This window comes from Salmo salar, chromosome ssa20 (genome assembly GCF_905237065.1).
Source record: "Salmo salar chromosome ssa20, Ssal_v3.1, whole genome shotgun sequence".
Lineage (NCBI taxonomy): Eukaryota > Metazoa > Chordata > Actinopteri > Salmoniformes > Salmonidae > Salmo > Salmo salar.
In genome coordinates, this window is record NC_059461.1 from 72428376 (window position 1) to 72445374 (window position 16999).

Genomic DNA, 16999 nt, shown 5'->3' on the forward strand with positions numbered 1-16999 from the left:
AGATTTGGATAGAAAACACTCTGACGTTTCTAAAACTGTTTGAATGGTGTCTGTGAGTATAACAGAACTCATATGGCAGGCAAAAACCTGAGACAAATACAACCAGGAAATGAAAAATCTGGTGCCTGTAGGTTTTTCAAGTCATTGCCAATCCAACACACAGTGACTAAGGATTCATTTTGCACTTCCTAAGGCTTCCACTAGATGTCAACAGTCTTTAGAAAGTTGTTTGAGGCATCTATGATGAACAGAGGCCGAATGAGAAGGCTGGGAAGTTGGTGACCCAGGGAAGGATGTCAGTTCATTGGCACGCATTCACGCGAGAGGTCGCTCTGTTCCAAAACGTTTTTCAAGACAATGCATGGGTCCGGTTGGAATATTACTGAAGTTTCACGTTATAAAGGCCCTAAAGATTGATGCTATACAACGTTTGACATGTTTGAACGAACGTAAATAGATTATTTTTTTTTACTTTTCGTCGTGACATTTTCCTACATTTTGAGTAGCTTACTGAACGCGCAAACAACATGGAGTTATTTGGACATAAATTATGATCTTTATCGAACAAAACAACATTTGTTGTGGACCTGGGATTCCTGGAAGTGCCTTCTGATGTAGATTATTAAAGGTAAGTGAATATTTCTCATGCTATTTATGCATTTAGATGACTCCAAAATGGCGGCTATCTGTATTGCGTTGTGTATTTTTCTGAGCACAGTACTCAGATTATTGCAAAGTGTGCTTTCCCAGTAAAGTTATTTTGAAATCTGTCAATGCGGTTGCATTCAGGAGATGTTAATCTATAATTCTTTGAATAACAGTTTAATATTTTATCAACGTTTATGACGAGTATTTTTGTAATTTGTAGTGCTGATTCACCGGAAGTTTTGGGGGAAAAACATTTTCTGAACGTCACGCGCCAATGTAAAATGCTGTTTTTGGATATAAATATGAACTTGATAGAACAGAAAATGCATGTATTGTCTAACATAATGTCCAAGGAGTGTCATCTGATGAAGATTGTCAAAGGTTAGTGCATCATTTTAGCTGGTTTTCTGCTTTTGGTGACGCCTGTCCTTGCATTGAAAATGGCTGTGTGTAATTTTTTGTCTATGTACTGTCCTAACATAATCTAACTTTATGCTTTCGCCGTAAAGCCTCTTTGAAATCGGACAATGTGGTTGGATTAAGGAGATGTTTATCTTTCAAATGGTGTAAAATAGTTGATTGTTTGAGAAATTGAAATTATTAGATTTTTGCTATCTTGTCAAGCAATCCTGTTACCGGGATGTGAACGGGAAGGGGTCCCATAGAGGATAACAGATCTACTACATAATCTACTATAATCTACTATAACAGATCTACTATATAATCTACTATAACAGATCTACTATATAATCTACTATAACAGATCTACTATATAATCTACTATAACAGATCTGCTATATAATCTACTATAATCTACTATAACAGATCTACTATTTAATCTACTATAATCTACTATAACAGATCTACTATATAATCTACTATAACAGATCTGCTATATAATCTACTATAATCTACTATAACAGATCTGCTATATAATCTACTATAATCTACTTTAACAGTCTTGTTGTTTTTTGCCATTATTAACTCACATTGCGGTCGCATAGTTTCACATCAGTAACAGAGAGGGGGACACCTTTGGGCGAGGGGTCCCGTTTCAGGCTCCCATCTTGGGCCAGCCCCTGGTGCTTGTCCCAGGCCTTGGCCCGGGGCAGGGTGTAGTCATGGGTATAAACGGGGTACTCTGTGAGGGGCCTGTGGCAGATGTGGTAGGAGGTCCCCCAATCTGGAGTGTTCTCGGCTGGGTTACTCCAGCGCTGGTTCCTGGGAGGAGCTCCAGGGCCTCCAGGCCCGGTTCTCAGCTCCATGACCGCCGGGGCTAGGGTAGAATTCTCCTGGGCTGATGTTAGTACAGACTCAGAAACAGGAGCTGACCTCCGATCCACATCCAGATAGGGTCCTGCTATCACTGGGATGGGCCCTGCTGGGTGGTGACCTGAGAAGAAGGCTACAGAAATGAACATCTGACAAGTATGGACATTCATCAAAGTTGTATAGGACACTTATGTTTTGTCATGCATTGTCATGTTGTTACTTTCTATGTTAATATGACCAAGGAGACATACCATAAGTGTCATTGTCTGTGGTAGATTTTCTGAGTTCCTTATTCCTTGTGGTGTCCTGATTTTTCTTGGCCCCTTCTTTTCCATTTTTTGCACTCCCTTTCTTCCCAGTCTTCTGACTCCCAGGCTTTTGACTCTTTTTGATGGGAACTCTGGGCTTGGCCACTTCCCCGTTGGCATGGACAATCTGGAATGTCACAAAAATCAAACACATAATAAAAACATGTCAATAAGATTGTCAATAACCGCATTTCCATCCCCAGTTTTTATCCAAGCAAAGTCATACCATATAAAAAAATCTGTGATGGAAACAGGAAGTTTCGGTACAATTTTATAGATGGCGACAGATAGTTTGTTTGTTCGGCATGGTGGGATCTTTCTTTGTTGGTCAAATTAATGATGCCAGAAATGCCTGTGGAAACGCCTTTATGTGCAAAAATGTATATAATATCCATTGTTTCATAGTAAACTTGGAGTAACGCGATGTTATGGTGTGTGGTCCTCATCCCACTGCGACTCGGGAAACCATGCAGTTTTTTAGGCTACAGATGAAATACGTTTGATGAATATCACAGGGTGGTAAGTGTACTGTGATATTGATGCTCCTTTTCCATAAATATCGAGGGTGTTATTCTAGTGACATGATGATCAATGCTTGACAGCCGTTTAACAAATACAAATATTCTCGCTGGCACGACCTCCGCCGAAGTTGGTGCCTCACCTTGTTTGGGCGGCGTTATGCGGTCGACGACACCGGCTTTCTAGCTGCCACCGATCTACGTTTCTTTTTCTATGTTGTTCTGTCTTGATTGTACACACCTGGTTCCCATTACGTTATAATTTATTCCCTATTTAACCCTCTGGTTCCCACATGGTTTTGTGTGTGTTTGTTCTTTGTTTAGTGTTCTAGACTTCTGTGAGCTGGTGTGTTTTTCCCTGTGTGGAAATCATTGTTGTTTTTTTTCGAGTAAAGTACATCTTTTACTCAGTTATGTGTCCTGCGCCTGACTCCGTCCTAACCGCTGCACACTGACACTTGACAGAAACACGCACCTAAAAATGGAGTCAGCAGGTGCAGCCAGTCCTCCATTACCAGTGGAGGAGCGCGTCCAGCAGCACGCGACGATGCTCCAAAATCTTGGCACAGCCATGGATCGCGTGCTGCACACCATAGAGCGATGGAAGAGAGGGGGTTGTCTCACACCCCCATCAACTTCACCCCAACCCACACCGCTGTCCATCCCTCCGTCTCCTGGACCCAGTGGGATTCGGCTCTCGCTCCCGAGGGCATATGATGGGACGGCTGCCGGGTGCCAGGGGTTCCTGCTCCAGTTGGAGCTCTACCTGGCGACCGTCCACCCGACTTCCTCGAGATACGAGAGCGTGTCCGCCCTCATCTCCTGTTTGTCGGGGAAAGCACTTGAGTGGGCCAATGCCGAATGGGGAGGAATAGACGCAGCGTTGGTCCGCTATGAGGATTTCACCCGCTGCTTCCGGGCGGTCTTTGTTCATCCACCTGAGGGGAGAGCGGCGGAGGAACGCTTGTTCCATCTCAGACAGGGGATGAGGAGCGCACAGGACTTCGCACTGGACCTCAGGACCCTGGCTGCCAGCACGGGATGGAATGAGAGGGCCCTGATCGACCATTACCGGTGTAGTCTACGTGAGGACGTTCGTCGGGAGCTGGCCTGCAGGGACACCACCCTTACCCTCGACCAGCTGGTGGATTTATCCATCCGGCTGAATAACCTGTTGGCCACCCACGGACGTCCGGATCGGGGTCCGTCTATTCCATCCCCCAGCACCTCCGATCCTACACCTATGGAGCTCGGAGGTGCTGCTCTAAGGTTGACCGGAGGGGGGGCCATTTCCTGCACCACCTGTGGCCGCAGAGGGCACACTGCTGGTCGGTGCTGGAGAGGTTCCCCAGGGAGTCGAGGCAGCAGGCAGGGCACTGGTGGATCATCCCAGGTGAGTAGGCACCTGACTCACCCAGAGCTCCCTGTTGCGCACATGTGTGTATGTATTAAATCTCCTGAGTTTTCCACACATTCTCAGCTTAAGGCGCTAGTAGATTCAGGCGCAGCTGGGAACTTTATTGACTGTTCATTTGCACTTAGATTAGGGATCCCTATTGTTCCTGTTGATGTGCCCTTCCCTGTACATGCCTTAGATAGTCGTCCTTTACGGTCGGGCCTGATTAGGGAGGTCACAGCTCCACTATGTATAACGCAGGAGGGTCATGAGGAGAGAATTAGTCTCTTCCTGATCAATTCTCCTGCGTTTCCTGTGGTGTTGTGGCTTCCCCGGTTGGCCTATCATGACCCCACTATTTCGTGGCAAGAGGGCTCTCAAGGGATGGTCACGTCAGTGCTCAGGGAGGTGTATAGGTGTTTCCATAGGTGCAACTACGGTGGAGAGTCCAAACCAGGTCTCCACCATGCACATCCCCCTGAATATGCCGATTTGGCTCTCGCCTTCTGTAAAAAGAAGGCGACTCAACTACCACCCCATCGGCGGGGGGATTGTGCGATAAATCTCCTGGTAGACGCAGCACTTCCCAGGAGTCACATGTGTCCTCTGTCTCAGGAAAAGACGGCGGCTATGGAAACATATGTCTCCGAATCTCTGGGACAAGGATACATTCGGCCTTCCACTTCACCTGCCTCCTCGAGTTTCTTTTTTGTGAAGAAGAAGGATGGAGGTATACGCCCGTGCATTGACTATAGAGGTATAACTCAGATCACGGTTAAGTACAGTTACCCGCTGCCTCTCATAGCCAGTGTGACCGAGTCATTGCACAGGGCGCACTTCTTCACCAAATTGGATCTCAGGAGCGCTTACAAGCTGGTGCATATCCGGGAGGGGGATGAGTGGAAGACGGCATTTAGTACCACCTCTGGGCACTATGAGTACCTTGTCATGCCGTACGGGTTGATGAATGCTTCATCAGTCTTCCAATCCTTTGTCGATGAGAATTTCAGGGACCTGCATGGTCAGGGTGTAGTGGTGTATATAGATGACATTCTAATATACTCCGCTACACGCACCGAGCATGTGTCCCTGGTGCGCAAGGTGCTTGGTTGACTGTTGGAGCATGACTTGTACGTCAAGGCTGAGAAATGTCTGTTCTTCCAACAGTCCGTCTCCTTCCTAGAGTACTGTCCACATCAGGGGTGGAGATGGAGAATGACCGCATTTCAGCCGTGCGTAATTGGCCGACTCCAACCACGGTAAAGGAGGTGCAGAGGTTCTTAGGGTTTGCCAACTACTACCGGAGGTTTATCCGGGGCTTTGGTCAGGTAGCGGCTCCCATTACCTCCTTGCTGAAGGGGGCACCGGTGCGACTGCAGTGGTCAGCTGAGGCGGACATGGCTTTTGGTCACCTGAAGGCTCTGTTTACCTCGGCTCCCGTGCTGGCTCATCCTGATCCCTCCTTGGCATTCATAGTAGAAGTGAACACGTCCGAGGCTGGGATAGGAGCTGTGCTGTCTTAGCACTCGGGTACGCAACCAAAGCTCCGCCCCTGTGCTTTCTTTTCGAAGAAGCTCAGCCTGGCGGAGCGAAACTATGATGTGGGGGACCGGGAGCTGTTGGCTGTTGAAGGCATGGAGGCATTGGCTTGAGGGGGCTAAACACCCTTTCCTCATTTGGACTGACCACCGCAATCTGGAGTACATCCGGGCTGCGAGGAGAATGGTCCCTCGCCAGGGAAGGTCGGCCATGTTTTTCACCCGTTTTGTTTTCACCCTATCCTACAGACCAGGTTCCCAGAACGCTAAGGCAGACGCACTGTCCCGGATGTATAACACAGAGGAGCGGTCCACGGATCCCTCTCCCATACTTCTGGCTTCTTGCCTGGTGGCGTCGGTGGTATGGGAGGTTGATGCGGACATCGTACGGAGCCCACACCCACCCAGTGTCCAGTTGGGCGTCTGTACGTTCCATTTTATGTCCGTGATCGATTGATCCATTGGGCCCACACGTCACCCTCCTCTGGTCATCCCGGCATTGGTCGGACAGTGCGCTGTCTTAGTGGGAAGTACTGGTGGCCCACTTTAGCTAAGTACGTGAGGGTTTATGTTTCCTCCTGCTTGGTGTGCGCCCAGTGCAAGGCACCTAGACACCTGCCCAGAGGGAAATTACAACCCCTACCCATTCCACAACGGCCGTGGTCACACCTATCGGTGGATTTCGTGACGGATCTTCCTCCGTCACAAGGAAACACCACGATTCTGGTCGTTGTGGATTGGTTTTCTAAGTCCTGCCGTCTCCTTCCTTTGCCCGGTCTCCCTATGGCCCTACAGACTGCGGAGGCCCTGTTTACACACGTCTTCCGGCACTACGGGGTGCCTGAGGATATAGTGTCTGATCGGGGTCCCCAGTTCACATCGAGGGTCTGGAGAGCGTTCATGGAACGTCTCGGGGTCTCGGTCAGCCTGACCTCAGGATTTCACCCCGAGAGAAATGGGCAGGTGGAGAGAGTTAACCAGGATGTGGGTAGGTTTTTGCGGTCCTATTGCCAGGACCGGCCGGGGGAGTGGGCGGCTTTCATCCCCTGGGCAGAGATGGCCCAAAACTCTCTCCGCCACTCCTCCACTAACCTGTCTCCATTTCAGTGTGTACTAGGTTATTAGCCGGTCCTGGCACCGTGGCATCAGAGCCAGATCGAGGCACCTGCGGTGTATGAATGGTTTCGGCACTCGGAGGAGACATGGGACGCTACCCATGTGCGCCTGCAACGGGCCATCAGGCGACAGAAGGCGAGCACCGACCGCCCCCTCAGTGAGGCCCTGGTGTATGCACCGGGGGACCGAGTCTGGCTCTCGACCCGAAACCTGCCCCTTCGCCTGCCCTGCCGGAAGCTGGGTTCGCGGTGTGTGGGGCCATTTAAAGTCCTGAGGAGACTGAACGAGGTATGTTATAGGTTACAGCTTCCCCCTGATTACCGTATTAACCCCTCGTTCCATGTGTGTCTCCTCAAGCCGGTGGTGACTGGTCCGCTCCAGCAGTCTGAGGTGCTGGAGGTTCCTCCTAACCCTCTGGACATCGAGGGGGCCCCGGCATATTCTGTGCGAGCCATCATGGACTCAAGGCGTCGGGCGAGGGGCCTTCAGTACCTCGTGGAGTGGGAGGGGTACGTTCCGGAGGAGAGATGCTGGGTGCCGGTGGAGGACATCCTGGACCCTTCCCTACTGCAGGAATTTCACCGTCTCCACCCGGATCGCCCTGCGCCTCGTCCTCTGGGTCGTCCCTGAGGCCGGTGTCGGCGCGCTGCTGGAGCCGCGCGTAAAGGGGGGGTACTGTCACGACTTCCGCCGAAGTTGGTGCCTCTCCTTGTTCGGGCGGGTTTCGGCGGTCGACGTCACCGGCTTTCTAGCTGCCACCGATCTACGTTTCTTTTTCTATGTTCTGTCTTGATTGTACACACCTGGTTCCCATTACGTTATAATTTATTCCCTATTTAACCCTCTGGTTCGCACATGGTTTTGTGTGTGTTTGTTCTTTGTTTAGTGTTCTAGACTTCTGTGAGCTGGTGTGTTTTTCGCTGCGTGGAAATCATTGTTTCTTTTCGAGTAAAGTACGTCTTTTACTCAGTTATGTGTCCTGCGCCTGACTCCGTCCTAACCGCTGCACACTGACACTTGACACTCGCTTTTATCCAAAACAATGTCATCATGTAGACCAAGGGTTTCTAAACCTTTTCATTGGGGAACATCCAGTGCCTCCCACGTCTATTTCTATAGGGACAAGCACAGTTCATGACACAAACTGTTCACACCCCTCTGTTCACACCCCTTTGTTGAGTGCTCATAGTTTCTTTAATGAAACACTGAAACAAAAAAATAACAAAAACGACCAAACAGTTCCATCAGGCTAACAACTAACAAAACAGAAAACAACTACCCACAATACCCCAATGACAAACCCCAACTTAAATATGATCTCCAATTAGAGACAACACAAATCAGCTGCCTCTAATTGGAGATCATCAAAACTAAACCTAGAAATAGAAAACAAGAACAAAACATAGAAAAAAAACAGAGACTGCCCACCCATTTCACACCCTGACCTAAATAAACAGAAAAACACAGCTCTCCTAGGTCAGAGCGTGACAGTACCCCCCCCCCCAAAAGGTGCGGACTCCTGGGCCGCAAACCTGAACCTATTGAGGAGGGTCCGGGTGGCATCCATACTTGGCGGCGGCTCTGGTTCCGGGCGTAGAACCCCCCCCCCCCGCATCTGTGTGTCCGGAGGAACCAGACCGTGGGTCATCACCAGAGGCTCTGAAACGCCAACTGCCGCTGAAGACTCTGAACTGACGGCCGCCGTTGAAGACTCCGGGCTGGGGAGTGTCGCTTGAGGCTCCGGGCTGGGGAGCGTCGCTGGAGGCTCCGGACTGGGGAGCGTCACTGGAGGCTCCGGACTGGAGAGCGTCGCTGGAGGCTCCGGACTGAGGAGTGTCGCTGGAGGCTCCAGACGGAGAAGCGTCGCCAGAGGCTCCGGACTGGGAGGCGTCATAATAGGTTCCGGATTAGTGACCGTTGCTGCTGGCTCCATGTCATGGATCATCTCTACAGGTTCCGCGCCATGGATCATCACTGGAGGCTTCTTACCAAGGATTATCTCTACAGGTGCCGGGCCATGGATTATTCCTACAGGCTTCGTGCCATGGTTTATCCCTACAGGCTCCGGACCATTTATAATCCCTCCAGGCTTTTTGCCAAGGATTATCTCTACAGGTTCCGGGCCATGGATTACCTCTGCAGACTTCGTGCCATGGAACATCCCTACAGGCTCCGGGCCATGGATCATCACTAGAGGCTTAGTGCCATGGATCATCTCTATAGGCGTCGGACCATCGATTATCACTGGAGGCTTTGTACGTGGAGTTGGAACCGGTCTCACCGGACTGGGGAGACGCACTGAGTACCGAGTGCTCAAAGCAGGCACCGGCCGTACTGGGCTATGGATGCGAACTGGAGGGAGAGTGCGAGGAGCAGGCACAGGACGTACTGGGCTACGGAGGCACACTGGAGAGAGAGCACGAGAGGCAGGCACATGCACACCACAATAAGCACAGGGAATTAGCTCAGGTCCCAGTCCTGGCCCAGCCAAACTACCCGTGTGCCCCCCCCAACATTTTTTGGGGGCTGCCTTTCATTCTTCCCAGGTAGGCTCCGATATCGCTCGATTACCTGGCCCCAAGTTCAGTTTCTCCTATCCATCCACTCCTGATGTGACCAGGTGTCCATTTCTGCCCGGGCACGCCGCTTGATCCAATCATGGTGGGTAGTACTCTGCACTAGTCTTGTTAGCCTCTGGGTGAGATGCTGGCACTACTGGTGTCCAAATCCCATTTTAGGATACCAGCACTCTGCACTAGTCTTGTTAGCCTCTGTGCCAAGCTGCCAACACAGGGACTGAGAGAAGCTCTGAGTGGCCAAATGTCGATCCACTCCCACACAATTGGCAAGCAGTACCACGTCTGGTCCTCACTGTGAATTAGTGAGAGTAGGCACTCCCCTGGTGCCACCCCAACAACCCACCCCTCTTTGCCATGTGGCCCAGAGATTATGGGGGCATAGTGATACCCCTCTCCCAGCTCAGCCATCTGTACAGTATTAAAACTCAATCAGCATTTGTGTTAAGTGATTGCCCAATTTAAGGCCAAGAGGCTCTTTGGATGTAAAAACAGGCAGACCGCCGTATCACTATAAGACTGTAAGACTCTGGGCTGGCATGGGATGGGCAGCATGGGGTCTGCTGTTGGGCCGATCACTCACCAGGCCTCTCTGCCTGCTGTTGGGCCGATCTGCGTTCTGAGCCCACCCCTCGTAACTCACCACCTACATACAACCACAGAAAGAAACAATTTATTAATTCAATCAAGTTTTGGAACAAATAGATAGGGGAAAATATACATTTGTAAATTTGAAATAAATTGTTTAAGCTCAAGGTACTGGACAAAATGAGGGACAGTTATTTTTCCCAACCTGAGTTGGTGGTATTGGTGGGGTTGGTGACTTTTCATTCTTTTTTATGCTCGACTTGCGTCCTCCTCTTCCCCCTTTGGTCTTGACATCGGTTCTGATCGTGGCTTTAGCCTGGATCTCAGTTCTGACCATGGGCTTGATCATCTCTGAACAACAGAATCACACCAGTCAGAAGTCTCTCTAAACTCCTAAACCCTGATAGGTAATGTTCCAATACAGCACTGTGATTGGGACTTTTGTTCTGGGATGTAATGTCTTGTATCCATTCATGATCACATTCAGTTTCAGTGCTATGCAATGAAGTCTACCCTGTGTCTCATGTACTACACACTAATGCAATGCCCCCACCACAACCTCATGTACTGTAGTACACTGACTAAATGACACATGCCCTGCGTTGACCCCAGTGTTTCTACACCAATATCCTGTTGGCACTTAATTAATCCAAGGCCTGACAGCCAAGTGTATTAAGAAAATCTCCAGTCTGCACAACACTCTCCGTAAGAGGGATTTGGGTGCTATGGGAATCTCTTCAGACACCACAGCTAGATCCCATGTGGTGGAGTGTCCAAATGAACGCAAGCGAATAGATCAGCTTAACCTCAAAATCCCCAGACAATTTACCTTCATTTTGATTGTTCTTGATGTGGACTAAATCTAAATCTTCTTCTGGGGGGATTTTGGCTGGCAGCCAGAGAGCAGTATTGCAGACGGCAGAGGCTTGATCTGCAGGGAGAGAAATCCAAACCATTAAGGGGTTTATTTGGCTGACCAAGGTCAGGGCACACCACAGTGAAATCAAAATGGAGGCCCTAAGTACCACAGACAGCCAAGTAGGTAACTATGACTGGCAATGAGAGTTTAAGCTGGGCTTTCCAATTGTCTTTTTTAATCTGTCCTCCCTCCCAAAATTAATTGCTGTAGTAGACTCCTGGGACAAGTCCCAATGATCTTTTTACCTCATTCAGCACAAAAACATCCAGAGGTTTTGGTGCAATGCTCTCTTGGTAACTTTTTGTCTGTGTATTGCTCAGGTTTGACTATTTGGTTGTAATTGTATGTCCGGCTAATGCTAAACTGTTGATTGATCGTCTTTCAGATGTGACGTTAAACGGGTGTCCTGACTCTTTGTGGTCACTAAAGATCATAAGAGTAGGGGTGTTAACCCCGGTGTCCTGGCTGAGTTCCCAATCTGGCCACCTAATCATCCCCAGCTTCCAATAGGCTCATTTCATCCCCCCTCCTCTCTCCTGTAACTATGCCCCATATCGTTGCTGTAAATGAGAATGTGTTCTCAGTCAACTTACCTGGTAAAATAAGGGTAAAATAAAATAAAAATCTTTTTTTGTTCTTAGTGGTACAGTATATCATTAAGTCTTGGAAAAAATCTGCATGGCTAGCACTTTCTTTTTATTTATTTTATATTTAAATTCTTTATATATATATATTATTTATTTATTTATTAATTATTATTATTATTATTATAATATTTCTCTCCAATTTCGTGGTATCCAATTGGAAGTTACAGTCTTGTCCCATCACTGCAACTCCCGTATGGACTCGGGAGAGGTGAAGGTCGAGAGCCGTGCGTCCTCCGAAACACAACCCAGCCAAGCCGCACTGCTTCTTGACACAATGCCCGCTTAACCCGGAAGCCAACTGCATCAATGTGTCAGAGGAAACACCGTACACCTGGCGATCGTGTCAGCGTGCATTGCTATAGCACGATGGGACAAGAACATCCCTGCCGGCCAAACCTTCCTCTAACCCGGACGACGCTGGGCCAATTGTGCGCCGTCCCATGGGTCTCCCTGTCGCGAACCAGGATCTGCAGTGGCACAGCTAGCACTGCGGTGCAGTGCCTTAGACCACTGCACCACTCAGGAGGTCCTATTAATTTTTATTTAACCTTTATTTCACTAGGCAAGTCAATTAAGAACAAATTCTTATTTACAATGACGGCCTACCCCCGGCCAAACCCGGACGATGCTGGGCCAATTGTGCGCTACCCTATGGGACTCCCAATCACGGCCGGATGTGATACAGTCTGAATTCGAACCAGGGACTGTAGTGACGCCTCTTGCACTGAGACGTAGTGCCTTAGACCGCTGCGCCACTCGGGAGTGCAGTACACCACACAAGCAGACCTTTATCATACATACCTAAAGTTCTGTTTTCTGATGCTGATTTGGATACATGTGTTCTGAAATTAAAGGACAGAAAAATGTCAGGATTAAGCCACAATCTGCCATTTCAACAGCCTGATTGACCCAAAGGGATACTGTACACTTAAGACAGCAAGTCCCAGGGATCTTTGAGGTAGATCTGACTACATTTTAAGTGGATATTGTTTTAATCCCCAGTCTAACCACAACACAATTGTATTAACAAAGGGATGTGAACCATATTGTGGTCTACTGCTACATATGTATTTAAAGAAATTCCTGGTATGTCTTCAAGTGAGAGAGAATCCCCATACAGTTCAATCATGTAAGTTGTAGTGGTTCAACATTTCTCTTTGTAGTTTATAGCTGTCTAACAACAGAAAGGTCATAGAGTTTGCTCTTAGGCACTGCTTGCGTAGCTTTTGAAGTGGGACATCAATTCTAAAAGCCAAAGGTGTTGACTGAGACTTGACTGAGAATTGTACTGAAATTAGCACAGAACCTTGCGCCGCCTGCTTTCTTGGCAACCAACATAACAGGGGCTCCTCTTCATCTGATCACATAAGATTGGTTTGACAAGTGACACCGAAATGAAAATGACATTTTCCAGTGTGTAATTGATTTGGATTGTGATGTTCCTTCCTTCCCAATCTTTCGCTTTAGAGAGCATTGTATAAATAGACAGATGCTTGGGGGCTTACAGTGTGAAATCTACATAGGGGCAGAAAGTCAGGAAGCTTGGTAAAGAGCTGCGACTTAAAGTATTATCCCTTGGGAGGATAGAGCGCCTTTGGAGCCATTTTACTCTACTGACTAAGGCTGAACTCAGGGCTGCTGCACTTTCACTGTGCTTTTTATTATGGATACACTGCCCTGCACGCACATTCTGTCAACAGAGACAGATCAGAGCAAATAACATAAACTCACATTCTTTTCATTTTTTTGGTGTTGTTGGTCTGCATTTGGGAGATCTCCTGAAAGCAAAAGAGAACATTATCAATATTTGATTCTGCATGCTTAAATGTGGAAGAGTTTGGCTATTGGCATGAAAAAGTTTGTGTAAATATGACAAAACTATTGGTTGTGATGTCCATGCTAACTTAGAAGAACTGAATGGATTGGCGGCTAATGGTTATGGCTCTAGGACCAGCTGAAAATTGGTTGTTTTCATCATCATCATTTCATAATCAGCTTTATTGTTTGGGTCCAATCTGATCCTCTGGCAGACCACAAGTCTCAACTCCTGCGAGAACAGGTACCCCACAAGATTTAGCTCTGGTTTGTCCAGATAGCTAACTTATACCCATGACATGGCATTATATAAATTATAAACTATACAGTTGACCATTTCCTGTCATGAACACGCTTATCAGTGAGTATGTTGGGCACACAGAGAAGAGGAGCTACAGCTTTTAACATTTGGTCTATTCAAGGTCAAGAGCTTCCTTCTGGAAAATTGACTTCCCAATGAAAACTCAATCTAAGTGTACAAAGTGTGTGTGCGCTTGTGTGTGTGTGTGTGTGTCTGTATGTGTGCGTGCGTGTGTGAATGCATGCATTTGCATAGGTATGTGCATGCGTTTGTTCACAAGTGTGCACAATGCATATGTATGTGTACTCACCATGGAAATGGATCGTCCCGAGCCACGCCACTTGGGGTTTTCATCCAGCAGCACGGCAAGGCTACAGGAGCGGCTGGAGGAACGGCTGGGGATGGTGTAGACCTGGGCATCACTGGAGTCCTGCACAGCCTCATACAGACTGTCCATAGAACCCTCCTGGACACACACACACACACACACATAGTTAGGGGCACAATCAGGGACACACTGTAGACTGCGTGGAATTGGCATGCTGACTGCAGCAAAGCCCACCAGAGCTGTTGCCAGATAATTGAATGGTCATTTCTCTACTTTAAGCCGCCTCCAACATCGTTTTAGAGAATTTGGCAGTACATCCAACCGGCCTCACAACCGCAGACCACGTCTAACCACGCCAGCCTAGGACGTCCACATCCGGGTTCTTCACCTGCGGGATTGTCTGAGACCAGCCACCCAGATACCTGATGAAAATGTGGGTTTGCACAAGCTAAGAATTTCTGCACAAACTGTCAGAAACCGTCTCAGGGAAGCTCATCTGCGTGCTCGTCGTCCTCACCTGACTGCAATTGGGTGTTGTAACCAGCTTCAGTGGGCAAATGCTCACCTTTGATTGCCACTGGCACGCTGGAGAAGTGTGCTCTTCATAGGTGAATCCCGGTTTCAACACTACCAGGCAGATGGTAGACAACGTGTATGGCATCATGTGGCAAGCAGTTTGCTGATGTCAACGTTGTGAACAGAGTGCCCATGGCGGCGGTGGGGTTAGGGTATGGCAAGCATAAACTACAGACAAGGAACATAAATACATTTTATCAATGGCAATTTCAATGCACAGAGATAGCATGACAAGATCCTGAGGCCCGTTGTTGTGCCATTCATCCGCCACCATCACCTCATGTTTCAGCATGATAAGGCATGGCCACATGTCGCAAGGATCTGTACACAATTCCTGGAATCTGAAAATGTCCCAGTTCTTCCATGGCCTGCATACTCAGACATGTCACCCGTTGAGCATGTGTGGGATGCTCTGGATCGATTTGTACGGTAGCGTGTTACAGTTCCCGCCACTATCCAGCAACTTCCAGCCATTGAGGAGTGAGTTGACTGATTTCCTTATATGAACTATAACTCAGTAAAATCTATGAAATTATTGCATGCTGTGTTTATATTTTAGTTCAGAAGACATCATTTCTCAGCAGAACCTCTAGAACTGTCTTGATCCATTACATCTGGGCCACTACTATGTATTATGAACTATTCTGTAGTAGATCCTGATACACGTGGTGGTGAATAACAACAGAAACAACAACGCTGCAATCAAAAGCCTGAAGCAGCAATCACGCTTCTTCAACCTGATGACCTTGGATCAGTTCTGAGGACATGTCGGTCAATAATCCTGAACTGTGTTCAACATCCCCAACATCTGGCCAAGGAGAGGACTGTACTCCTCTAATACAGTTGTGCTTGTGATTATTTCCTTCTATAAATCTATGAAATCTCCCATATTTCGGTCATCTAAAAAAACACACGTCAAAGCTACTCTCTAGTGTAATAGTACTGTAAAAGCATCACTTCGTTGCTTCCATACACAATCACAGAAATGTACAGCACAAGACACAATTGCACTGCTTCCAAAGACTAAACAGAGATTTTATAGCACCATAAAATTCATCAAAAGACGCTGAAGTAAAGCCCCACAGAAATCCTAGTCGGTTTCAGTCCCGCTGGGCTCAAATCCACCACCAAATCAAGCCATGCCTTTCCAGTGGCGTAGCACAGTTTCGCGGGGCCCCCCGCAAGTTTCGAGCAAGCCTCCCCCCCATTTTGTTGGAATTTCTTTTGCCATGGGGAAGAGACAAAAATGTCAAGTTGTATAGCTAATCTCATGCTATTTTACACATTTTGCAGTGAGGCTGAGAAAAAATGTTGCCGCTTTAAAGCAAATTTTCTGTCATAAAAATAATCAATAAACGGTGCTTCGCTAGTGTGCCTCTCACTCCGCTGTAATTTTAGGAACACATCAGCCCCTCTTCAACACACACGTCTGAGAGAGAGAGAAGCCCTACACTCTGAAGAGAAGTAAAAAAAGAGCCTTACCAGAGAGAAGCAGAAGAGGTTCATCTTTGTGGAGAGGAGAAACTATACCAGTCTCTGTCCCCTGGAGCTGGTTAGAGCAGTGTGGACTGGATAGAGCTGTAGAGAGCGATGTGGACTGGACAGAGCTGTAGAGAGCGGAGTGGACTGGATAGAGCTGTAGAGAGCGGTGTGGACTGGATAGAGCTGTAGAGAGCGGTGTGGACTGGATACAGCAGTAGAGAGCGGTGTGGACTGGATAGAGCTGTAGAGAGCGGTGTGGACTGGATAGAGTTGTAGAGAGCGGTGTGGACTGGACAGAGCTGTAGAGAGCGGTGTGGACTGGATAGAGCTGTAGAGAGCGGTGTGGACTGGACAGAGCTGTAGAGAGCGGTGTGGACTGGACAGAGCTGTAAAGCGGTGTGAAGTCACTCCAACAGAAACACAACAGCCCTCCGCTAGTCGCTAGTCAAGGGCAGGCTGCCTGCCGTCTGCTCAGATTAATACCACAATACCACACCCATCCCATAATCCAATAGAAGGAGGGACCATTACTCCATTCGACCAAAGAGACCTCACTCATTCACAAAAGAAGCCCCTCACTGGAGTACCAGAATACTAGATTAAGCTATGGGGTGGATAGAAAGTCAATGTTTCTGGGGCTATGCTTTCATAGGTTATTTCAGTGGATCACTAGTACTACTGAATGACGTGAATGGTGTTTTAGAGGTATTGAATTCATAATGGTGTGATGTTTTCCACTTTCAGCTTATGCATATTGCTGACGTATGTTCTTCTTTTAACAGGTCTGTTAGGGATGGATAGCTTTGTTCAGTATTTCAGAAGCACAGAGTCACTTCCTCTTTTGGTACCATATCACAACCTTTATAATACTACTGAAAAGGCTTGAGCTCATTTGACTGTGCTGCTGCTCTTTGACCTCCACAACAGTTCAAATAGTTAGGGGTGCAACTTTCACTGGGGACGGGGGGGGA

The 16999-nt window shown here is 47.9% G+C and overlaps 1 protein-coding gene across 1 annotated transcript; it reads right to left on the reverse strand.

Annotated features, from left to right (window-relative positions):
- Positions 1 to 1628: 1628 nt before the first annotated feature.
- LOC106581244 (uncharacterized) lies at positions 1629 to 16450 on the reverse strand. Its single transcript, XM_014163165.2, has 9 exons — positions 16029 to 16450; positions 13953 to 14108; positions 13258 to 13304; positions 12328 to 12368; positions 10790 to 10891; positions 10166 to 10311; positions 9956 to 10018; positions 2172 to 2355; positions 1629 to 2041 (listed from the first exon to the last, which is right to left on the reverse strand). The coding sequence occupies exons 1-9, from the start codon at positions 16050 to 16052 to the stop codon at positions 1629 to 1631; spliced, it is 1176 nt and encodes a 391-aa protein (XP_014018640.2). The 5' UTR covers positions 16053 to 16450.
- Positions 16451 to 16999: the final 549 nt, after the last annotated feature.

Bases quoted from the DNA above. Each gene is read 5' to 3' on its own strand.
- LOC106581244 (XM_014163165.2), bottom strand. From the start codon at position 16,052: ATGAACCTCTTCTGCTTCTCTCTG. The intron at 10,892-12,327 runs GTATGTATGATA...CTCTCCCTGCAG, and splicing joins ATCAGAAAACAGAACTTTAG to ATCAAGCCTCTGCCGTCTGC. The intron at 10,019-10,165 runs GTTGGGAAAAAT...GGTTGTATGTAG, and splicing joins CACCAATACCACCAACTCAG to GTGGTGAGTTACGAGGGGTG.